This window comes from Haemaphysalis longicornis, unplaced genomic scaffold (genome assembly GCF_048455015.1).
Source record: "Haemaphysalis longicornis isolate Haplotype H1 unplaced genomic scaffold, Haemaphysalis longicornis Haplotype H1 scaffold_1, whole genome shotgun sequence".
NCBI classification, from domain to species: Eukaryota; Metazoa; Arthropoda; class Arachnida; order Ixodida; family Ixodidae; genus Haemaphysalis; species Haemaphysalis longicornis.
This window is the reverse complement of record NW_027526203.1, coordinates 127,384,945-127,409,185: the sequence shown is the minus strand read 5'-3', so window position 1 is coordinate 127,409,185 and position 24,241 is coordinate 127,384,945. Positions and strand designations below refer to the sequence as shown.

General features: G+C 47.4%; 1 protein-coding gene across 2 annotated transcripts in view; it reads left to right on the top strand.

Annotated features, from left to right (window-relative positions):
* LOC144179699 (nuclear factor NF-kappa-B p105 subunit-like) overlaps positions 1 to 24,241 on the top strand; it is a 120,460-nt gene that overhangs the window by 45,965 nt on the left and 50,254 nt on the right. For both annotated transcript variants that reach the window (XM_077708146.1, XM_077708153.1), the window contains exons 6-10: positions 2,185 to 2,334; positions 11,272 to 11,367; positions 13,124 to 13,218; positions 14,049 to 14,190; positions 17,468 to 17,662. In XM_077708146.1, coding sequence (XP_077564272.1) covers positions 2,185 to 2,334; positions 11,272 to 11,367; positions 13,124 to 13,218; positions 14,049 to 14,190; positions 17,468 to 17,662 — 678 coding nt within the window. The remainder of the gene's footprint in view (positions 1 to 2,184; positions 2,335 to 11,271; positions 11,368 to 13,123; positions 13,219 to 14,048; positions 14,191 to 17,467; positions 17,663 to 24,241) is intronic.

Here is a 24,241-nt window from a genome sequence, read left to right as displayed (position 1 = left end):
GAACTCATAGTGAATCAGATCGTTACAAAGTGCGGCGAAAGTACATGGTTGCGGCGGCTGCCGCCTATTAACACATCCCCCTCTAAGGAGGGCTAGACACGGGCATATAACATCGAAAGTCTAGACAGAACTTCTCAAAAATGGTCTATTGATACACACAGATGGCATGTACTTACGGACGGCGTTTAGGCAGAACCATCGAGGTCTTTTTCCTCAGACTCGCTAACAAATAATTCAGCATCTTCAGTGGGAGTTCCACCGGCGCATCACTGTCGTCCTCCGACTCTCTAATGTCTTCTTCGCCAACATCGTTACCACTCGCGGACCGGTTTACTCCGGTCTTTATCAACTCGGCTACAACTGTTTTTGTATAAATGGAGTCCCAAGAGTCGGAGACCCATTTGGCCACCTCTCCAAACATCGCGCGTCTCTTGCGTGCTGTTGTAAATCAGCGCAATAAAGGTGTCATTGCAGACAGAAGTGACGCGACCGGAAGCGGCCCGAAAATCGAAACTTATCCGCAAGCTGTCATTTCAAAAATTAGCAGCACGTTTACCTCCTTCAGAGTAACTCTCTGAAATAATTCATAAGCTGCATTTTGTTTTTGCAACCCAGTTTATTTATTTGCAACCCAATTTATTCTGAACTGTAGTTACTGCGCATGGCGTAAAGTGGCGCGCAGTTGTCGCAGGCCATTATCATTGTTTTTGACTAGAAAAAGCTGCAAATTCTTTGGTGTAACGTCCCGAAGCGACATATGGGCTATAATAAACGCCGTACCGGTGGGCTTGGGATTGATTTACACCATAGAGCTGTGTCTCAACGTGCGCTGGCCACGCGCGGCCGCGGCGAACCGGATTTATTCCATACATAAGTCGCACCGGTGGATAAGACGCACCAACGAAAATTTCAGAAAAAAACCGCGACTTATACACCGGAAAATACGGTAAATATTTCTGGCCAATTCTATTTTTTATGCAGTTTTTGGATTAGTTGCTATTAAAAGTGCACTCAGTCACGTTAAATTATTTAAGGCCATAAGTGTGCTTCAAAAGTGCTCCAAAATAGTCCCTAAATTGCTCCAAACCTACTCCAAAGTGGGATTTTTGCTGCTCCAAAGCTGCTCCAAAATAAGACTTTTGCTGCTCCCGTGCCTGCTCCAAAAAGCTAGACCCTGCTTCCACCCCTGCTTGTTAAAAAATGTTCGAATGTAACGTTTAAAAATCAGCTGAAAACTAAGAATGTGGTCTACGCAGTCTAGAATTTAATTTAGACTTTAATCTAGTGTACTACTTAGTGTTTACAAAGCACTTCATTTTCCCTCGAAAAAAAGTGTCTTGCTCTTCTAATCACAAATGGAGAGTCTGGTAGGTGCACACATAGGGCACGAAGCGCTGTATTTTAAAACGCTGCTAGAATGATCGAACTTTAGTCGGTGGTTTTCTTGTTTGTTTGTTGATCGACTATTGCTTGTGATGAGGGTGACAAGTACCAGTTGGCTCCACCGTTGTGACGTAGCCCATAGCCTTATTGCCGCTCCCAAAAAGGTGTTTGCCACTTCACCGCATGCTTGCTTACTCGGGAGGTATTTGTGTGGTGGTAGTGCCAAATGTCTCGCAGTGTGCCACTGCCACTTTGAAGTTTTTTTCTTGGCACACCAGTGCTTAGGTGAGAGTGGTTTGTCTCTTCATTAATGGTAATGGAAGGAATGTAGAACGCTGCCTTATAAGGGTGGTAGGTGTGCCAAACAAAAATGACTTCGAAGGTTTCGAAGGTTTGAACTCGGGTTAGTTGGTTCTGTCGCATATTTTGACGACAAACAGCGCATAGACGTAGTTGTTACAGCGCTCATGTTGTGAATTCCTTTCTTCATCCTCGTCTATAAGCTGTTTTTTTTTTCTTCTCAAAAATATGCTACTGAATGCTGCGCTATTATATCCTCTGGCGGCGCAGTGACCATTGACCCAGGATAATGGAATTCTTTGCGACAGTGTGAGCCCGGGGTGCCATGCTGAGCTTGTGCCCTTTCAAAACGATCCCGTCCTTCTCGATTGTGCCCAGTCGGAAGCCAAAGTGGGTGCTGTGAAACGGACGCAAACTCAGAATAGCGCCCCTGGTGGCCCTCGAGGGCCATGGGCTGGCGGCCCGTGAGGCAGGCTCTCTTCAGTGATGCATTGGTTGCAGAGGAGGCACGGCAGCTGCAGACGGAGGCCAAGAAGGAAGCCGCTGAGCTGAACCTCAACCTGGTGTGCATCTGCTTCACGGCTGAGTGCTGCGAGGGCGGCGTCTGGAGGCCGCTCTGCTCCGCCTACTCAAACCCCGTCGCCAACTCGAGTGAGATGCCGGCCTACTGCGCCTCCTTCTTGTAGTAGAAGCACTGTTGGGACCTGACTTTCGGTTAATTTGAGGCTTTCGGAAAAATGCATTTGAAAAGTTGTGCTAAGGCGCACTCGTAGCCGTTGTTGTGGATGGAGAAGGGTACTGCCCCCCCTACTTTTGCCACGTTGAAGAGGGAAGGGAGCATGTTTGCCCTCCTCTGCCCACTCGAGGAGACCACATTTTGAGGCTGGCCTTTCACTGCTTAACTCTTTGCTTAGCACGCCTATTCAGATCAATCACCAGTGATCGATGCTTTAAATCGCCGATTTTGGCATGCTGTTGTCATTTCTTGTGCACCTGATGCCCACAAATGTAACTTGACCTAACCTAGGCAGTACGTTTTTAGGATCAGTATAAGTTTTCCCGCTCTGGTGACATTGTGATTTTTGACGGCCCGTCTTAGCTAAGGTGTATGTGTTGTTGGGAAAGGGGGCATAGCTGCTGCGCTTGATAAAAAAAGCTTGCCGCTCGTAGTTATGTTGCGTCAACGTCAAATTTTCATGATCAAAAGGCTCTTTGCAAGTCGAGCATAAAATTGTGTTGTCAACTTTGCTGTGTGAAAGCATTGAGCGGTGATAATTGCCGGAAAACAACACCAGTCATTCACTCGTGGGCTTTGGTTCAAAGAAGGGGCAGTTTTATTCTGCCAAAGCTCATTTCTGAAGGCCCTCCGCATGTCTAACGTGCAAACCTGGCATTTTCAGCCATAGCAGTTTCAGTCTTATTTCTGCATTGCAAAATTCCCGTTTGGCGCTACAGTCGAACCCCACAATAACGAAACCGCCGGGGAAAGCCGAAAAATTTGCTTTTGCAGGAATTTCGTGGCCGCGAGAATGAGGCATAAACATAGACAGGAAAATCGCCCTCAAACCGAAAATTTATTTTCGAAAGTCGGTTGTATTACTTTGCGAACCTTACCCTGCAGTAACTTCACAGCCCAGCTCTCACACAACAAGAAGTGGTTCATTGCTAATTGTCATGCGCATCTAAAAATGACCAAATCGTGTCGAGTGCATTCAAAACGTCCTGCGGGTTCGCCTTCTCTGCACGTTTTTCTCTGTGGTCCTGGGTACCGGGTATGTCCGAGCATGCAAGCAGAGTCCAGCTTCTTCTGTTGACAAACTTGGCTAGACAGTGGCACCTTGTTATTCCAATGCTGTTCATAAATCTAAGTGAGCACCGCTTTGTTGACGTCCAGAAAGGCCACAGCCGTCACTGTTTCGTTTCCAGCACAGGCGCCATTAAAAAGTGGCATCCTTCCTTGCTTTTTAAAATGGTACAGCGAGCTGTAGGCGGTCCCAAACTAGTCAGCACTATCCTCTCTTCGTCCCCTTTGGCAGTGATAGCTGCCTTATCTTGTAGCGATAAATCTTCCGCTTTTGGGCTGGCAGAGGCATCTTATTGGGAGCAAACGTGCCGATCGCCATGTACACAACGAACGCACCCGTGCGCTGGTCAGCGGTAGCTGGCTAGCGTAGCCATTGGAGGAGCCCAAGCCAAAGCCATGAATCACCATGTGTCGCCCTCTGGCGGTGTCGCTGCGAGGGCTGCCTCCCATGGAGTTAATACTCTGCTGCCTCCACGACAGTGAACTAGAATACCAAGTATTCTAGTTCACTGTACGTCCATGGCCGCCTGCTGCACGGTCTTATTGTAAACAAATGATGCGGTGGCCATGGAAGCGCGCTGTGGCAGTTAAGGCACTTTGAGTCCGAAAAGAAATGCATTTGAGCACTTTTCGGATACTGTTATGCTCAAATGAGTAGATAGAATGCTGAACGGACTTGCAGTGAATTTTGTTGCTGCAAGATAAGAAATACATAAGCTTCTATGGACGTTTGCCAGGGATCTGAAAGTACCGTATATTGCCGCATATAAGTCGACTTTTTTTTCAAAAATCGGGACGCCAAGTTTAGGGGGGTAGGCTTATACGCGGAGCCCAAGTCAACTAGGGGGGTGGGGGGAAAGGGAGAGAAATTTAAACAAACCTTGGCAAGCGACGTTTCCCGTATATATATAGGCACTATAGCGTCAATAATTAAAAAGATTTGCACATCCTTTTTGCACCTTAGTTCTACAATTTAAAAACGTCGCCCGAACGCGGCGATGAAAACACGGCGATGAAAAACGCGGCCATGAAAACTTGCGAGTCGCGATGGTCGCGACCAGCGCAATCAGCTTCGGCTTCGGCACAGGCTCTAGATCGGCTTCCGTGATCCCGCATAGCGCCGAATAGGCCTACGAAGCACTCGGCAGCCTTCTCCGGAGTCCACTGTGAAGCGCGCTACAGGACGACACCGAAATGCCGCCAACTCGTCGGCAGAGCTACAGCGCTGCTTTCAAGCGTAAAGTGATTCTTCATGCCGAGGCCACCAACAACTTGGCAGCGGAGCGTCATTACGGCGTTTCGGAAAAATGCATCCGGAGTTGGCGGCAACAAAGGGACAAGCTTTTCGCGTGCGCAGGATCACGCATGTGCTTCCGGGGACCAAAGGAAGGAAAATATCCTGTCATTGAAGAAGAAGTGGAGAAGTGGGTGAAAGAACAGAGAGAAAAAGGCCTGAGCGTGTCCTACGAGGACATTCAGGGGAAGGCTCGCTGTGTGGCGAATGAATTGAAGATCGCCCGCAGCGAGTTCAAAGTGTCAAAGAAGTGGGTTACCAACTTCATGAGGCGAAACGGGCTCAGTTTGAGGAGGCGCACCACCGTTTGCCAGAAGCTACCCGACGCGTACGAGGAGAAGAAGGAAGCCTTCCTGGAGTTCGTTTCAGTACTGAAGAAGCAGCATGCCTTCACACTCGGCCAGATCGGCAACGCCGATCAGACCCCCGTCTGGTTCGACATGCCAAGTAGGCGGACGGTCGCAGTTAAAGGGGAGCGGCAAGTGCGCGTGATGACGACGGGCAACGAGCACAACCGATTTACTGTGATGTTGTGCTGCACTGCCGATGGCCACAAACTTCCTCCCTTCATAGTGTTTAAGCGCAAAACAATGCCCAAGGAGACCTTCCCCCCCAAAGTGATCGTTCGCGTGAACGAAAAGGGGTTTTTCACTGAGGAGACCGTCCTTGAATGGTTCCGCCTCGTTTGGCTCCGGCGCCCTGGCGGTCTCCTGAAGCCGAAAAGCTTGTTGGTGCTCGACTCGTTTCGTGGGCACATCACCGAGCGCGTGAAGAGGGCAGTGGCGAACGCCCAGTGTGAGTTGGCGGTCATTCCTGGCGGCTTGACCCCCGTTCTCCAGCCTCTCGACGTTGCTTTAAACAAGCCCTTCAAGGATAGGATGGCGGCACTCTACAACGAGTGGATGGAGCAGGACGGCAAACCGCTGACACCGACGGGGCGTGTGAAGCGGGCTCCTTTGAGCACTGTGGCACAGTGGGTGTGCGACGCGTGGTACGGCCTGCCTCACAGCATGGTGCGCGACGCGTTTGTCAAGTGCGCAATAACGGCGGCATCGTGAATGGTGCGCGCTCTTGTGACATTCGCGAAAACGGCGGCGGCGTGAACGTTGTCGGTGCGAACATTCAAAGTGTGCCCAATAAATGTATTTTCTTCTTTTTCCCGTCAGTGCAGCCCGTTTCGTTTTACGTTTTTGCAGGTACGTATGTATGCTCTTTTTTTTCGCGATCCGGGGGTCTAAAGTTGGGGGGGTCGTCTTATATGAGGAGTCGACTTATATGCGGCAATATACGGTATTTAGTTGCCGCGGGAATTTCGAACTCGTGGGGTTTCGTTATCATCAGGTTTGGCTGTACTACGCAGTTACCCAACGTTGAACTGATTTGCCATAGCGCCTTCATCGCCCACTACTGTTCCTAGAAAAAAAAGCATGCCACTCGTGATTTCACTTCACCCACGCCTTATTTCTATGATGAGAGCTCCAGCTGAAAGTCAGAAGGTGGCGCCGAGTCGTCGAATATCAGGTCAGGCAAAAAGAGCACTTCACAAATTGTCCTTGAGCTGCATGCTGGCACGTTTCATTTCCAAACATGGGGTGTCAGAAATAGGACTGTCTATTTTGACAAAGTCTTCAAGCGGTTTTGTATTGTTTCCATTAAAAAAATGTTAGGTGGTGCTGCAATGGAGGGGGCTCTTGGTGCCGAACACTTTTTGTGGTGTGGCAGCTCATCGGTGGAAGCTTGTCAGGCACAGTTCTTGCACATTGCACTTATTGCTGCAAGCAGGGCTACAATAGTGAGTCAGAATAGGATGTCGATAACCCGCAAGGGCAAGTTTTGGCAGGTAAGTGATGATAAACTGGCAGGGAACGTGAACAAGCATTTGCCAGCGGGTTTCTGGCGTTCTTGTTTGGAATCATGTGTTGGCCGTAAATGAAAAGTCAGCAGTTGACAAAGTATTTTTACTAGGGGTGTGCGAATATCAATTTTTTAATTTCGAAGCGAATTCGAATAATAAAAACAAAGTTCGAATCGAATCGAATATTTTTCGAATATTTTTCGAATACGAATACTTATGGTTTTTTGTAAAATTAATGTTTCACCATCTAGAGGCACAAAAACTGCAACTTTATTGCACAACAAATCGCACAAAGTAAAATTAGGAATTACACAATACCATTGCACTCAACAGATTAAGGTCTGCACTCACTTAAATGTTAACATGGAGAAAGGTTAACTGCTCGACATGTTCGGGGAGCAGTGACAACCTCCTGCTCGCCACCACTTTACCAGATATCGAAAACAGCCGCTCACTTGAGACACTAGTAGCTGGCATGCCCGAGCCCGTGCACATTGCCGCGCGCTGATACAGTAAAATCTTGATTATACTAATCTCGCGGGACTGCGAAAAATATTCGTATCATCCGAAATTCGTATGAACCAACACAGACCAAAAAATTTAGCGCTGAAAAAAGTTTTCGTTTATTTCTTTTCCTACTTTTGCGTGAAGAAATTCGTGATTTTTCTGCTTTTTTTAACCCTCGTGTTCGCTCGCCTCGGCTCTGCGAGCGCTGTATTTTCACGCCCACATCGACGATTTCGCGCCTGCGGTAGCACCTACCTCGGTCAGAAAATGACGCAGTACGCGCGCGGCAGAATGGAGGAGCCTGACTACTTGCGATGAGATCGAGACAGCCGGCTTGGCTCCGACAGAGACGGTTAGGCTTAGCACCCCGGCAAATATTTTATGGGCGCTTTCACTAGCGGCGCGGATGATGTTTTATAGTACCGTTATCGCATGAATTATCAGCTCCTTTACCGCACAAGCAACTTCGTGTCTCCCTTGAGCCGCATTTTAAAGAGCGGTTAGAAGCGGTCGCTCGAGCGCCCGCGCCAAATCGCGGCTGGAGCCGACGCCATGTTGACGTCGCCGGCCGCGCCACGCGCAGCGTGGGGGTGGTTTCGCGGCGGTGTCAGCGCGTTGGGCGTGCGCAGAGCGTTTTCTCGAGCAGAAAACAACAGCCCGGCCGTTTCTGGAAAAGAGTGACAAACAGGGGAGCGAGAGCCGTCACTTGCTCGTTCAGCAGTCGGCTGCCTCGCCGGCTCGTTCGTACCTTCCGCCGGGCCGCGCAGGTCCGTTCGTAACAGCCGAAATTTTTCCCATTGCAAACGATGCAATTTCGCCGGGACTTTTCGGAAATTCGTATCATCCCGAAATTCGCACCCCCAGAATCGTATCAACGAGAGTCCACTGTAAATAAACACCGATACAGACACCCTCTGATTTTTTTTTTTTTTTTTTTAGTTTTGGGTGGTTCGAATATTTCGAACAATAAAAGTGTCGTTCGAATCGAATCGAATACCAAAAAATTCGAATCGAATATTCGAAGTTTCGAATATTCGCACACCCCTAATTTTTACATTACATGGAGAGGAATCGGTGCCTCTAGTAATGTTGAACTGCCAGATTTCTTCAAGAGAACTATCTGAAATTGCGGAGTTTGAAATTAAGGTTGCGCTTCACCGCATCGCGTGTGCGCCACGTGTAGTAATATTTTTTTGCTATCGGCGTTTTTTTATGCGTTTCTTTTTTTACCATTTCTCACTGGGTGGAGGCCCTTATTAAATGTTTGTCTCTCTCCTTTGACACCTACGCTACACATAATGTTGGTTTTGATCGTTTTGTTTCAACCAATTATTTATGACAACATTTTTAAGACTGCACGGTTGGAAAGGAATTCAATCATCTACATTTTATGTCACTTCACTGTGGCCTAACCAATATGTTTACCATGAAAAACATTTTCTTGGACACCTAAAAATCAGTCAGCTTCATGCGGTAATGAAATAACTAACAGAGACCTCTGAAGAAATGGGTGTAGTATTCTTAAAAGGTCTTGGAGAGCCAGGAAACATGGGTGGGATTAATTTTCACTTTTGGCCTGGTGCATGCTTTTCTTGTCACGGCTCAGCTTTGAAGGAATGCTTTGATGTGTTGAGTATGCCCATGTTAATCCATTTTGGTGGTTAGAAAATTCGGGAGTATGGCGAATTCGGCGAGGGACAGTGAGGAAAAACAGGTCGGAAAGAAACAGTCAACAGCATACGTGGTTTTGTCCATGCCTTTTTGTGCTATTTACAACAGCTGCTTTCACCAATTGCAAATCACTGCACATGCCCCTCCCTCCCTTCCTCAAACTTTTTGTATGGAAATTGGCCATAATTATGCAAATTTTTAGTGTTAGCTGCAAAAACTATAACTAGTTGAAGTTTGGTCATTTGCTTTTGTTGCGTAGTCGTCGCCACCTGAACTAAACAAAATCTCTGGACGCGACGATGTCATCCCTTGAGGATTCCGCTGTCAAACAATTGATACACGATGCAACCTTGGCACCCCACTCACCTGTCGTCCATCCCTCTCGCTCACGTGAAGCAAGTTGAAAGGAGCACTGACACGAAATTTCAAAGCTCAGATAACTATGTGAAAAGCTCCCTTTGCATGTGGAGATACCCCCTTGGGAGTTTAAACCATAACTGTTCCGTAGCACATATTTTAAATCAATTTCAATCCTTGCGCGCCCATCGAGCAAGCTCATCACATCATCTGTGCTTTGACCCAGGCTGCCGACGTCAGGGCTCCCGTGATGTATCGAGGCGGCCGCGGTGCTGTTGTCGCACGCTTTTCTGCCTTGTGCATCACGTCACAGTTTCTGGAATTGACGTTATACATGCGACTATAGCCGGTTTGGTGCGTGCGCACGCGCCCAGACCGGCATCGGCTGTGGTGCGACGAGAACAGTGACGTCAAATGTGCCTTCCTCTCATGGCGGCTGCTTCGGTGTTCGCTTCACCGAAACCGAAACTGACAGGAATAAACAGAGCTGGAAGTAATTATTTATGCTGCGTTCGACCGTCTAATGCACCATTCTATGATTAGTGGGCTCGTAGACACCTGAATAGCCGTGAAAAAAAAAAAAAAAAAACGAAACACAAGAATTTCGTGTCAGTGCTCCTTTAACTTTCTACGGTCAGCCACAGTTTGCCCATCTGTTTTTTGAGCTTTCTTTTTGGGCACGGGGAGCAGGTGAAGCGATCAAAAGTTAAAATAAAACAACATAAGAGCAGAATGCAGCCCCACTATGAAGCAGTAGCAGCTCTGTCCAAATAGTGAGCCACACAGGATACATTTGCTTACCGCATCCGGACAGAATGGCGGGTGGGGGAACAGAGTGTGCCTGCCTCTACGAGATCAGTACATGTGCACATCACTATTTTAGAAGAAGTCATGATATTTGATAATTTACGGGTCTATCTATACCATATACCGGTCTCTCTCCTATCCCTATTTGCGCCCCCCCCCTATTTGCGCCCCCCCCCCCCTTTTTTTTTGTTTCATCTGCCAAAAGCTGTCAGGGTCACACATACCGTAGTTGTGTGATTCTAATGCACCTCCAATTGTAACATGTAGGAAAGTTTGCTTGAAAGCAAATTCGAAAACAAAATTGTTTAGATTAGATTTAATTGTATTTTTGGAGGCATTAGTGTACAAGAAAATGCTGCTGGAAGCTGATTTCGACGTCAAGCTCGATTGTAACGTGCACAAAAATTTTAAGGTTGCTCTTAGCAAAAAAAAAAGAAAAGGTGCGCTTAAGAATTGGGCAAATACAGCAAATAAGGAACATGTGATCAATTCTGGAACATGCATTACAGCAACGAAAAAATTAGATCAGTGCGAAAATTGGCCTTAGAGTACTTTCTCCCGTGTTGTTCTTTGTGCTATATGCAAAAAGGAATCGCCGATTCGCCTAACTTATACCTTAGTAAAGGGTACTGTGTTCGAAACCAAATCCTTAGTTTGCAAGTTATGTTATAATATGTACACATGCACACACACCAGCACACTCTTACTGTCTCTCGTGTGACGCTTGCAGTTAGACAACATCAATCTCTTCCTGATCGCAGCAGCGCAACTGTATTAGGCTTGGGCAGAAGGCTATTTATGTTTTGTTTTGTTTTTCTTTTCTTTCAGGCATTAAGGGGGGACACTGCTCTTAAAAGACAGTTTCCTTTAATGGTTAAGTAAACTCTGTGAAACTTACCAGTCTTTGCTTTTTTCCCACTGGTTTTAAATATGCCATTATTTCTTGAGTAAGTCAATTAGTTACCAAGATAAGTAGAGATAATTAGTCATTTTTGAAGGAACAATAGCCATAAAACTGTAATCTTTGTATTTTCCAGTACTATGATCCCTGGTGAATGGAGTAAGAGAATTGGTTTTTCGATGCACCGCTTGGAACTAATTTTACAGCTCATTAAACTTTGGTGCTTGAAATGAGCATTTGAAATGGCTCCTTGCCACCGGTGCCACCCTTAACCACATATGCAACTTTCAGCTTGCTTTGGGTTCCCGTGTCACTGAGCTATATCGAGACAGCTGTGGTGAGTGCCTTCACCTGACAGTGCCCACTCCTCCCGATCTCTTCCCACCAACCAGAGGCTGGCAAGCTGAGGATAACCAAAGCAAACCGCAAGTCCGGGTCGTGCCAGGGCGGCGACGAGGTCTGGATTCTCTGCGAGAAGATCAATAAGAGTGGGTGTGCCTTCTCTCCGCTGCTGTGTTGGCTTTTGGTGGGAACGGTTCACTTCGAGCCAAGCTGGACTTTTTTTTTTTCTTCTTCTTCTTACTTTGTGGGGCCAGTGTCGGCCATTGCCGGCGAACATTTGGGGCACTTTCCGATGCCTGTTGCCCACTGGGCTGCACGGGCACATTGGGAACATGCAAAGCTTAGCCCCAGTGCATGCAAATGCACCTTGGCTGGGGGATTTGCCTGACTCGTGTCATGCTGAAATTGGTACCAGGTGTGATGGTTGCTGCTGAGGTTCCGCTGTACGGTTTTCGCTTACCAGTTGAAGTAAATATTTGCTTGGCGCAAGGGCATTGAGGATTTTTGTTCAAAGCCGAAGAAATTGGTTAACACTTTGCACAAAGACGCAGGTTTGACCCTGACCCGAATGGCCGTTAATCTGATGGAGGCAAAAAACGAAAATGCCAGTGTCAAGGTTTTGATGCACGTTGAAGATTCACTTGTGGTAAAGGGACCCTACGGCATGCTTTGAACAGTGCAAATACACATGCGCGGTGTTTAGATTACACTTCCTGGAATACCTGAGCCAAATATTACACGTGCATGTGTGAAGTGGTAATCTTGCAAATTGCTGTGAAAGACTCGGAAAAACCAACCGCGCTTTCTTCAGTTTCCCTAATTATGCACAACATTAATTAGGTCATTACAGCGGTGGCTGTCCTACTGGCTGTTGCTGGTCAACTTCACAGTTTATTTCTCGCATTTCCTGTGACGATCCGCTGTTCTCGGCGCTGTGCACCAACTTCTTTTATGCCTGAGCCTGTACGAACAGTTTCGAAGTTTCTCTTGTGTTTGGAGTGCGCCCAGAGTTTGAGTGACCAACTCAATACTTCCCTTTCGGTCAGAACACTCGACAGCAAGCGTTTATTGCTTCGAAAACGCCCTACCAGCCGTAGCGCGCGCTTGTGAGAAGGCATCAGTGCCTGCTTTTTAGCTGCACCAGACCAGAAATAGACCCCGCCACATTGTTCAAAAAAAGAGAAAAGCCGCCAAAGAGAACGCCACAAACCGCACCCCTCCCTGGGAGAGAGCACACAGCTTTTGTCGCATAGTCTGTGATTGAGTTGAGAGAGAACAATAATGCGCGATTTTTTATCTCGCGTAGCTTTGGTGGTAGTGAATGTATTTTTGTAATTCCTGCGGGAGGAGATGACCGGGGCAATAGACCTTACCCCAAAATACATTTCAAGTAGTCGGTCGCAAGTGCTGCAGGGCCCCTTTAATCCGCATCCCTCTACTACAGTGCATGTTGCGTCATAACCTAGGTATGGTTTCCGCGCGGAAAACCCCAGGAGTTTGAATTTTCTTTTATTGATTATTGATTAGCAGAGTTACCAGTGCACATATGTGGTGCAACAGGCTCTCCATTAGCTCCTTTCATTCATATAAATAGGTCACCCTAGCCTTAGTTTAGTTTTCCCGAGTGTCAATTGTGGTTCTGAACAGTCAGTGAGTGAGTGCACATAAAGCACGTCTGTGAGCTGGATGTATCAAAAAATGTGTGGCGGGCCACAAGCATGGAATGAAAACATTTACAGGGAAGAGTGGTGTGCTTGTTACTGCTCAAATTATGACAATGTTTGGCTGTAGGCAGCGGCCTAAGGCGCGACGACGCTTTGCGAGGCAGTTCAGCTCGGCCTGGCGTGACCCTTGTTGCTTGCTCATTTGGTTGTCATTCTTTCTTCCCATGCCGATCGGCAGAGGACATCCAGATCAAGTTCTTCGAAGAGGACGAAAATGGCATGAGAACGTGGGAGGCACTGGCCACCTTCCAGGAGTCGGACGTTCACTACCAGGTGGGCAATCCTGGCTCCTCCTGGGCCTTTCTTCACTCGCCAAGCTCGCTGGTGGCAGGCCCAATGTTGTAGAAGTGACAGTGATGACAGCAAAGAAGAAATTATGAGGACACCTAGGAAATCCTTGGAGTTTAGGGATTGGGAAAGCATCAGCATCGAATTTCCAAATGTGTCCTGATAAAAAAACTCCTGATAAAAAAGCCGCTAATAAAAAAACTCTGCTGAAGAGGTCTTTGAAGACTGCACCCTTTGTGTGCTCAAGAAATCACGCAGAGCAGTGTAAAGCGAGGTGAATATACAGCACCATATTAATTCCCTGAACATAGGAGATCCCTAACATTAGACAGTGATGCTTAGTAGGCTCCATCCTTCTCTTTAAAGAAGTAATTTATTCTTGCTTGTATATTTAAATATTTTGTGTGTGTACGTGGCATTCACAGTGAAAAGTTAAAAAAAAGGAAATACTAATATGGATGATGCATCCAGCGCAGATGCTTCTAGGGCGCTTGTCCTCTTATGGTAAGCATTTGAAGGAATAAATGGAAAGCATGAAACCGTGCACGTCTGTACCAACAGTGATGCCGTGAGCTCTTACCAACGTTAACATTCGAAATGAAAAGGTAAAGGCAACTGAAAAAAACACCTTAACTGGTAATGGCACTGGTAATGGAGCTTTGGGAAGCAGAGGAGGGGTAGGGTCTGCCCCCCCCCCCCCTCCTTTGTAGTCAGCACCTATGTCTCCCTGGTATAGTATGTTAGTATGAAACTGTATGCTTTGGGTCACCTGGGTGGCTCACTTGCTCCTGCCATTTTCTTCCTTCCCTTGCCAGGTGGCCATAGTGTTCAAGACGCCGGCGTACCGGGACCCCAACCTGCAGCACGAGGTGCCCGTCAAGTTCCAGCTGATCCGAAAGTCGGACAATGACTGCAGCGAGCCCTTTGAGTTCACCTACAAGCCCTGCATGCCCACCGGTCAGTCACCGTCTTGGCTCCTCACTGGGGCTTTGCTTGGGAATGCGGGGAGCCAAAATGCTTGAAGCTGTGTTGGCTCTGTACAATTTTGTTTGTTTCTTGTGGTGGAGGTTGCTGCAGCAGCTACTGGTTTGCCATTTTTTGTTTCGCACTTTTTTTTTTGTCTGGATGTGCAGGAGGCATGTTGTGGGTGTGCCAGTTTAAATGATTATTGCTTAGTTCTTTCATACACAGGTATACAAAATGAAAGAAGGGGTCCAAGGCCGATTCAGCTGTGCCTGGGGATAAGAATAGATTCCTTTCTAATGGAATGCATTTTTGTCATTAAAAGAAAGGTCAGGTGCACACGCTGCCATCTGCTTTCCTGCCCCCCCCCCCCATGTTCTTAGGCGACTTAAAGACAAGAAAACGTTTCTGTAATGCAGCTGTGGAGACCAGCATTGTCAAACGAGGTCTTTCGAGCGTTGCATACCGGAAGCTGCCCCTTCAGCTTACGCCAGTAGCGTACACTTCTTTTGATGGCACTGAACTGGCGCAAGGCGGACACATTGAGGAAAACTTCTAAATTTTTGTATGAATGCTGCTGTGAACTGGCACCAAGTGCCTAAACTCATTTTGAGCAACAAGGAAATTGTACGCACACACACATTTAGAAGAACTGCCAGCTGGGCTTGTTGGTATAACGTTCATGATCGAAAAAGTGCTACTTCGTGTTTAAGTAGCACTTTGGTCCCCCTGCACGAGCGCTGATAACCGCTCAAGCACACAGAAAATATGCTAGGAACCGAGTGCTTCTGGGTGGTTTCCTCTCCTCCTTTACTGCTTTTTGCACACAGTCACTCCCCATGTTCTTGCTCCCTTGCGGCTGTCCCCATGCTAGCGTGCGAGCAGGTGTTGAAGGCCATCGAAGCAGCGCAACACTGCCTCCTTCTTACAGAGCGCGACAGTGCCCGTGATAGGTCATCATCATCATCACATCCACCCCATCAGTAGAATTCATTGATTGTGGGGTTGAACGCGCCGATTTAACCGTCCACTACGGCGATGAGGCACGCCGTAGTGGAGGGCTCCGGGTTAATTTTGACCACCTGGGGATCTTTAACGTGCGCCGAAATCCCGTACACACGGGCGTTTTTTTAAATGCATAGCATTTTAGTAACTCACAATGTCACGCGGCGTTGGCGTGCCTTGTCGTAGTCCGCAGGCGTGCCTTGTCGTAGTCCGCAGCCAGGCCACTACACTATAAAAGAAATAACAGTTTCCGGCGCCCGGTTTCGAACCCATGACGCCACGGGCGGAACGCAAGGTGCCCGGCGCACTACCGACTGAGCCACGAAACCGACACAGATTTCAATGCACCGAACGCGCCTTATATCCTTCACTCATTTCTGGTTTGTTTCGAAAGCGCCACAAGTTGTCCCGCACCTCCGAAAGATGGCGACATGGGTCCCGCGATCGAGAGATACGACTTGCCGGCGCACCCCCTCGGAAATGCTGTGCATTTGATCGTGCCCCTCTTTTTTACACCTCCATCAGAAAAGCAGCCGCCGCAGCCGGGAATCGAACCCACGTCCTTGTGCTCAGCAGCACACCCCATCAGTAGAAGCGCTCTAGCAGGGGCACTTGCAGTGCAGTGTTCGCTATATCGGATGTGCCTGCGATCGGGAGTTGGACACACGCGTACAACAGCGCTATACTTTTGCATGGCATTTCTAAGAGGATGTTCAGACGGTTCGATATACACAAAAATTCAATATATTCGTGTTTGATATATCCATGTTTCACTGTATTCGATTTGAAGCCGGATTGAATATTGTGTTATTCAGGTTGATATTCAGAAGTTTTAAACATTCCCACAACCTAGTAGTGTGCATGGCAAATTGAAAGGGGGAAGGAAAGTGCAGGCTCCAGAGCTCCTGTGCACCTGTGCACTGGAAAATTATTCAGCATTTTTTATCCGTGTTGTGTAGTAATAGCAGCAGATTCACAGCCATGCTTGCACGTGGAACCGGCCAGTTTAGGGGTGACATCGAAGGGGCTGATTTGAAATTACTGAAAAGGGCAGAGGTGGGAAGCAGCAATTCATTCTGGACTCTCCAAGCGTGACTGCTTAACTGTTTCGTTACGGCGGAAAAACGGCCGATTTTGAGTGCTTCCACAAAACTACTTTTTTTCTCTTGAGCAAGTGAACACATTTAGCATTGCTATGCATGTAATTGTAGCTTATAGATTGCTCTTACAAACACATACCAGCAGTTTTGTGAAAGGTAAGATTACTTACAGTTTATTTGTCAAATAATCAGAAAAAAAATACAGAAAAAGGTATACACGCAACGTATATAGGCCATTGTATTGAGCCTAAAAATTATTTTAGGAATTCGAAGATATACAAATTGTTCCTACATTTCTCGGCTATGATACAATAATATATCAACGCTGTACACCAAGTTTTGTATTTTTGTGGGCCCGTAAACCTAGCGGAACTGACGGCTGTGCCACTCCTCGAAGCCATTCGAGTGTAAGTCGGTCACGCACCCAAGCACACTTTTTTGTGTTCCGAGACAAAATCCTTTTTACTTTAGTGGTAAAAAACCAGAAAAAAAATCCAGCGCTCTTGAGAAGTGTCGCGCATTGCTCCTTAGCGGTAATCTGACACGAGGGCCAGGCTATCATGAAGGTGATAACGCGATATGACGCGGCGCATTTGGCAAAATATCCCTACCGTACCTTGTCCAGACCCTACACATCAATGTGTAAAGCCGCAGTCATCAGATAGGAAGCCCGTTTTGTTTATAAATACAGCCCAAATACAGCGGACGCCGTTTTCACACAACTCGCCACTACCGCAGGTTCAAATTTCACTCTTGGCACGGTCTCTGCACGCGAAATATCAACAAAACATAATAAAAATGAAAAATGAGTTGTCAATAAATACGCCATATGGTGTTAGTTGTCCGCCAGGCACCGTTTTTAGCTGTCGCGGGACGTTTGAAATCATCGGAACTTCGTGTCCGATGGCCTATGGCGCCATACGGAAAGAGTTAAAGGGCAGAGCTGGAAAGGCTGGCATTTTCACTAGCCTTTTGCAGCGGGCATCCTCTGGTGTAGATGCAAGGAATTAAGGTTCTTGTCAAGTTAACTGCTCTGGCTTGGAGCCAAAGCTTGTGCGTGCATATGTCGCGATGTGTCGTTCTTCTCGTCGTCTTTGGAGAGGACGGGTGAATGTGGGAGAGGGGGCCACAAGAATGGGTCCAAGGCGGACGCACCCCTTGCGCAGATGAGGAGCTGTTGGTGCACAAGCGGCGCAAGCTGAGCCAGCAGCAGCCCTCTCCCCGCGACGAGTCCCTGGGCCTGAGCGCCATGATGGGCAGCCCCGCCAGTGGAGGCAGCGTTGTGGCTCCGCCCCTGTTCGTGGCCCAGCAGCAGCAGGAGCAGCAGCCCCTGCCGCCGTACAGCACGGAGCCTTACCCAGGTGACCAGGGTGGGCAGGACACCAAGCGGTACCTGGCTGGGCTGGCGTACCCGAGCAGCCAGCAGCCGGGCTATGACCAGCACGTTGTTGACTGCGCCACCACCATGCTCAGGCTCAACGACCGGAGGTGACCCGCTGGCGCATGCTAGTGGGAGAGGGTTGTGCTACGCAAACCGGGGGGCTGGGGCTGTTGGGACTGGCGGTGTGCTGCTGTGCAGTTCGGTCTGCACACCGAAATCGTTGGGCCCCGAGAGCTAGTCGCTGCTGCCGTCGCACCTCACCGCCTGTCAGCCAGGAACTGTGGAAAAGTCGCGAGAGAGAGCCGGGGGACAGTGCTGAGCGGGGCCATTGCCTGCACTCTCTCTTGCCTGGCCCTCTTGACGAGTTCACACATTGCGGCTGTGTGCTGAACAGCTGTGGTGTGCAGTGTCGTGCAAGGTCATTGTTCGTGGTGTACATCTCCATTCTCGTTGTGGCATGAATGGCCCTCGTTCACCCTCACTCTGGTAGATTCGAAGGCAGGATTTTGTGGTACACGTGTTTGTTCACCCCAGCATGCTCAAACTGGCCACTGAGGCTGAAATTTCACACGCGGTTCCCACAGCAGGCCTCCGTGTCCTGCACTCGAAATTGGAACTGCTTTGCTGCATGTGCCTTCTTACGAGTTCTTGGCCGTGGAAGCTTTCACATCGAGGAAAGAACAGTGGAATGAACGATGGCTAATCTGGCACAGTGCCTGTTCAGCCAAGTGTTCGCATGCACCTCTGTCTGCTACCCCAGGGCATTTCCTTGATTGCATTGTGGATGCCTTATTGTGCACCAGTCTGGTGGAATTGTTGGTCAGTTGGTGAGTCCTGGTTTGCTGTTTGGAGCATCTGCCTCCCTCTGTTGCACTCCATGACTGCATAAGCAGGCGCTTTTATGCGCACTTTTTTGTGCTCAATAGAGGGCGTCCTTTGTCCACTTGGCAGTGTCATTATCTGCCGTAAGATCGGACTGTGAATCCGCTGTCCGCCACGCAAGCACCACGGGCCTTGTTGAATCCGCTTCATGGCGTGGAGGCAGTCCAGCAGTTTGTGTTGGTCACAAGTCATTGCTTTTGTCGAAGTCCACACAGAACTTGTATGATTTGGCCATCTAGGTGCATTCGGAGAAATAAGAAAAAAAAAAATAAATGCTGTAGCTTTGATTCATCTAGGGACTTTGGCTCCAGCCGTACTTGCAGTGTTGGCTGTGCTCTCGGAAGTGCCACTTGCAGTCTGCACTGCATCAATTGGGTGCTGGTCAAATTTTTGTTCCACGAAATCCAGCTTGGCAGGTTCTAAGCCATAAGAAGCAGGAGACCTTATTAATTAACGGGACTTGCTAGTGGCCACGGGTACCCCCGCTCTCGATCTCCACCATGTTTCACGTGTGTTCCCCACACAGTCGAGCTGCGGCCGTTTGTTATTTATTGCTTGTGTTTTTTTTTTTTCAAAGCCTTTGTGATGTTGAGCAGGGGAAGGCTAGACAACCAGAAAACTATTTATAGCTAGTTGTATATGAAGGGACATGCCAAAATGCTTTTGCTGGTCCACTTTTTGATAGCTTTTAATGGGATACTTGGCAGGTGTCCCCCTCACCCAACCTGTAAGTGTATGCCCGTCACTTTTGTGGCTGTCATGTGTTCCTACGCTTGGCAGCCCTCACTTCAGCGTCATTTGACAATGTGATAATGATGTCAGGCCAGCCTCAAATATGCAGTGCTGTATATGGGCAGCTAACTGTGCACGGGATCAGTTTGACTCTTAACAGGTATGCGCAAAAGCACTTCATCCAGGTAGACTTTTTTTTTTTATATAAAGATTATCAAGGGCAGTGAGTTTGCCTAGAATTTCTTATTGTCAATGTGTGTGCGTGTATGTTTTTTTCTCGTCTTAAAAACTCGTGAAGGGGGTTCTTGTTTGCGAGTATGTTTAGAGTTCAGTAGAGAGTCCAGTTTAGATGTGGATGTAAAACTGACAAGGGTCGGTACGCTATGCGATGCCCTTCGCGAGGCTTTGATCACGTCTCATTGCAGGGTTTTTACGTCGCGTAAATGACCTTCCAAAAGAAAGCCGTGCGGGGCAGTGGTATTTTTCTCCTTTTTTTTTTTTTTTTTTTTAAACCTCTCCTCGTATGGGTACTTTCTTCTCTGTCGGAGAAACTGTAGGCAGGAGGCCGTAACAGGCAGTCAAAGTTGCCCATCAATTGCATGCTTATTTCAGTTGCTGCACTGAGAGTGCTCCAAGATTGGTGGTGTGCATGTAATGTTCTTCAGTGCTCCGAACCGTTCCACTCTGAAAAAAATCTGCGCACACCCAAGGAAAAGCAGCAGTAGGACTGGCGTCCTCTTCCGACCTGCTAGTGATTTCCAGTCATTTTTCACACGGATGTGGCTGCGGGAGCACCAAAACTTGTAATGCTACGCATACTTAGTATGGGCATGCTGTCGCTTCTCGTCCTATTCTCTTGGCAAGACATCCCTGCTGCGAGTGGAAGGGCAGAGTCGTGACCCCTAACACTTCCTCTACAAGGTGTCTCTCCATGGAGCCCCCCCGTCTGTTGTATGATGTTTCCACCGTCCGTGTAGCTCCTTTCAGGCGAAGTAGTGCAAATTGTGAATGCACACCCTGGGTTGCTAGTGTGATGGATGCCACGGCATTCAGCTGCATGGAGCTTTGCACCAGACCTCCCGGGTTTAGCGCAAAGATCAGTACCAATTTTGGGGCTTCTAGCGAAGCTGCAAGTACTGACACTCCCTCGCAGCTGCTTTTTTTTTTTTTTTTTCCCTAGCAGAGATGAACGTGGGCAGCCCTATATGGCTTATCTTTCAAGGTTGATAGGTGTTTTTGTTTTTTTGCTAGCCCAGCGATGGCAGTGAACCTTTGACTTGTTTTAGTGGCGAGGAAAAAAACATGCACATTGTTTGTGTTGCCACCTGCATAATTGTGTCATGAAGTTTGTAAGCTGTATTTAGGTACATCCCCCGCTCGCTAAAAGCAGCGCTGGCGAAATGAATTTCTTTGGTGTTTAACTTGAGTGGCACACATTCTTGGGTTTTTTGTTGTTGTTGTTCTTGTTAGTGTGGTTTACTGGGCTGCTGTCGTGCGCGGCATAAAATCGCTGCATGGCATTCTGGAATGAGAAATAAGTCCCAGGCGAAAAAAACAATTGGAGGCCCAATTGGACTTGACGAAAACACGATTGGGCCAAATGGAACCATTTGCATTTTCAAATGGTTCCATTTGAACCAGTTGTGTTTTCGGCAGGTCCAAATGGTCCTCCAATTGTTTTTTTCGCCTGGGGTTGTCTCAGTTTTATTTGGAGCGAGGCAAGCTTTGCAACAGGGTGATAAGCAGCTAGGTTTTGCCGGCGCATTGTTCCCCAGGCTTCGACGTGTGAGCAAGAGCAACACCTTGGCACTGCGCTGCATGTTTTTTTTTTTTTTTATCATTATTATTTGTTGTTATCTTTATTTATTTATTTCTCTCGATGCGAGAATCGGCGTCACACGACCCCTGCACAACTCCAGCTGGGTCGAACAAAGTTGCAGATGTGCGGGGTCTGCACAGAAAACGTGGAACTGAGCAATGGAATGTGGAACTCTGACAGCGAGGAGGCAAAAAATGCCCCGAGGCTGCGACTTCTGTGTCCTGTTGGCGCTCATAAAATGGGCTGTATGTACGCACTCAGAATGTGTCGGCCCGTTTAGCCTTCTAGGCGACTGTGGCACGGTTGGATGGCGCGTAGCTTCTGCCATTTTCTTTTCCATCATCGTTTACCTGTTTTCCAGGCCACGTATATGTTGTGCCCTTTTTTTTTTCTTTTTTTTTTTCGATGGCACTTGTATGGTCGTATTTTTGTGCACTGCTGTACACGTCAATGCATTTCTCTCTCCTCGTTGCATGTGTGTGTGTGTGGGAGGAGCATAGTTTAGATTCAGGTGTTTTGTCAGGGGGTTGGGGGGAGCATGTTCGCACCCTTATGATGCGTACTGAGCGGATGAATGTTCCATGCATTACTTGTTGTCATTCTTCCATTATCATTTTGCAGCGCTGTGGCGAGCTCAGTTTAGCAGAGAGCCACGAAAGGGGAAGAAATTGGACTGGGCCATTGTGACGGGTGAAAACATATTTTACAGGGAACACAGATACTGTTCAAACACCGTATACACCAGATGGGATCAATCCATAAGTTTTGTCCGTCTATGCATTCGTTCATCTGTCCATTTGTTGGCGCATTCCACTCTTTGGCACATTTCACTCGTAGGTGCATTCATCTGCTCAGACCTGCATGTATGGTTGTTCTGCTCTGCATGGGCAAATTATGACCCCTTTGTGTCATCCCACTTTCACATAAAAAAAAAACACGAAGAGCTCACTGTAAAACCTCAAATAGTGTTATAAATAGTAGATATAATTTCGTTCATAATCCATCCCCCTAATGACAGCAGTTGTCTCCAGCTATTGCAGTGTGGTTCTATTTCATGCACTGTAACTCTTAGTTTGTGTGTGGTTGAAAATCAATGTAAAGATAAAGAAAAGTGGTAGACTCGCTGATTTGTGTAAAATGTGCCGCATGCCAGCCTGCAGAATTTCAAAAGCTTTGAAACTAAAACAGGATTTTAGGCAGATTTTTAGTCACTACACAGCTCCACATATTGCACACATCTTCACCATGAGGTCCTCTCTGTGCTTTTTCTCATATTATTGTTATTTTCCTTTTTATGTTTTCCTAGGTGAATTTTTGTTTTAATTTTGTTTGTCAGCATTTGGCATTGCTTGATGACTTGAAGTGTCATACATTTGCTGTATGGGGCAGTTACCCATGACGAAAATAAAGCAGAATATTATCAGTGCTGCAGAGCTTGTGCAGACTGGTCGAGCATAGGTCGAGGATGATCGATAATTGGGTACATGTGGCAGTATTAACTGGAAGCTTAGAAGGGAAGTTGCCTTTGTTGCTGTCTTGCAGAGCCCATTCTTTTTTTCGTACGATAGGAAAGCTGATTTCAGAAAACAGTACTGCCAGTAGTTTGTAGGGTTTTTCTTTTTCCCTCCCCCTCTCTCTTTGCTTTCGTTGGCCACATTTTTTTTTTACCTCAAAACCAGCTGTGTGCGAAGGAAAAAAAGAAAAGGAATTTGTAATTTTGAGGAGCAATGTTGGGGGTTGGTGCGTTATGTGAGTAATCACAGGTTGCACTTGTTTCTGTCTGACAGACACTTGTGGCGGAATATACACACAATTCCTTAGTCCTCCAGCAGGCCATTTGTGACCGGTGTCGTGTCGCACGGTAGAAAATTGTTCGGTCTCTGCTGTCCATGGCAGCCTGTGGTTCTGGAAAAGGGAGCCTTCCGGGCTATTGGGTTCCCCATTTTACACGTACTGCTGTAAGGCCACTAATTACAAGCCTCGCATGGTTGTTCTGCCCTACATTCCACATGCTGAGTGGTTGCATGGTTCCGACTGGTCTACAGCCAGACCAAGGCAGGTATTCTGCAGCTGTCCTATATCTGTTGCTTGTGTTACCTGAGCAGCAGTCAGATATTCATATCAGGATTTTGGCCAGAGGCTGAAAAGTGTTTAGAGCTCGAGCATGGCACGAAATAAGGGATGTCAAACATATATGAATTTAAATGGTGGCGAAAATCAGCTGGTGTGAAAACAAATGAACACGAAACTTTAAAAAAACAGGGATATATTTCATTTTATTTTGTAGTGATAGTTCAGGGGCAGGAGGGCCCACTTACACTGACAAGCGGAAATGACGGTCACCTTTTTAAGGTTTCTGGTGTTGTGCAATATTTGTGTGCCCTTTTTGGTTTCTTGCTCACTCTCATCTGTGCTTTGTGTGCTGTCTTTGTTGCGTTCGTGCAGTATCATCTTGTGACAGAACCAGGTCACTCTAGCGGAGACAGTGTGCCTGTGTCAGCAAATGTGCCTGTATCAGTCCAGCTGGTGCACTGTTGGGGTTCAGCGTGAAGGGCCTTAGCTGTAAACCATCTGTGGTTGAAACTTTGTAGAAGCTTATTAAATTGCCAGAATCCAATCACTGTTTTGTGACACGCCAAGTGATTTCCAGGTCGTGTGGGCCTCTTGTTGAACACATGCTTGGTCGTAAGTGACCTGTCTTGGCTTGGCTGAGTGCGTGTCATTCAGTCTGTGTGCGCCATACCTGTTGTGGCGTATGAAGTGCTAGTTTCGTGACTTTCTCATCTCGTTCGACATCTGCTCTGAACAGTGGCGAAACCTGTGTCTGTCTTGACATGTGCACCAGCATACCTGTGGCTGAATCGTATCCAAATCACAGTATTTATGGCCTGATATGTGAAACCCTTGCTGCCCCTTTTTGTCAGCAAGTGGTGCAGTGAACTGGCATGCCAGTTTATTTTGAACAACCTTGAATGCTAAATCTGTGCCTGTGTGCTAGAACATGGCTCCTGTTGAAAATAAATCGTCTGATATTCTTTGGCAAGTTGCTTTTGGTAGAAATTCTTGCTCCTTTCGGCACCTAATATGCCAGCAAATGTTCCTAGCTTAATTTTTTTATATATAATT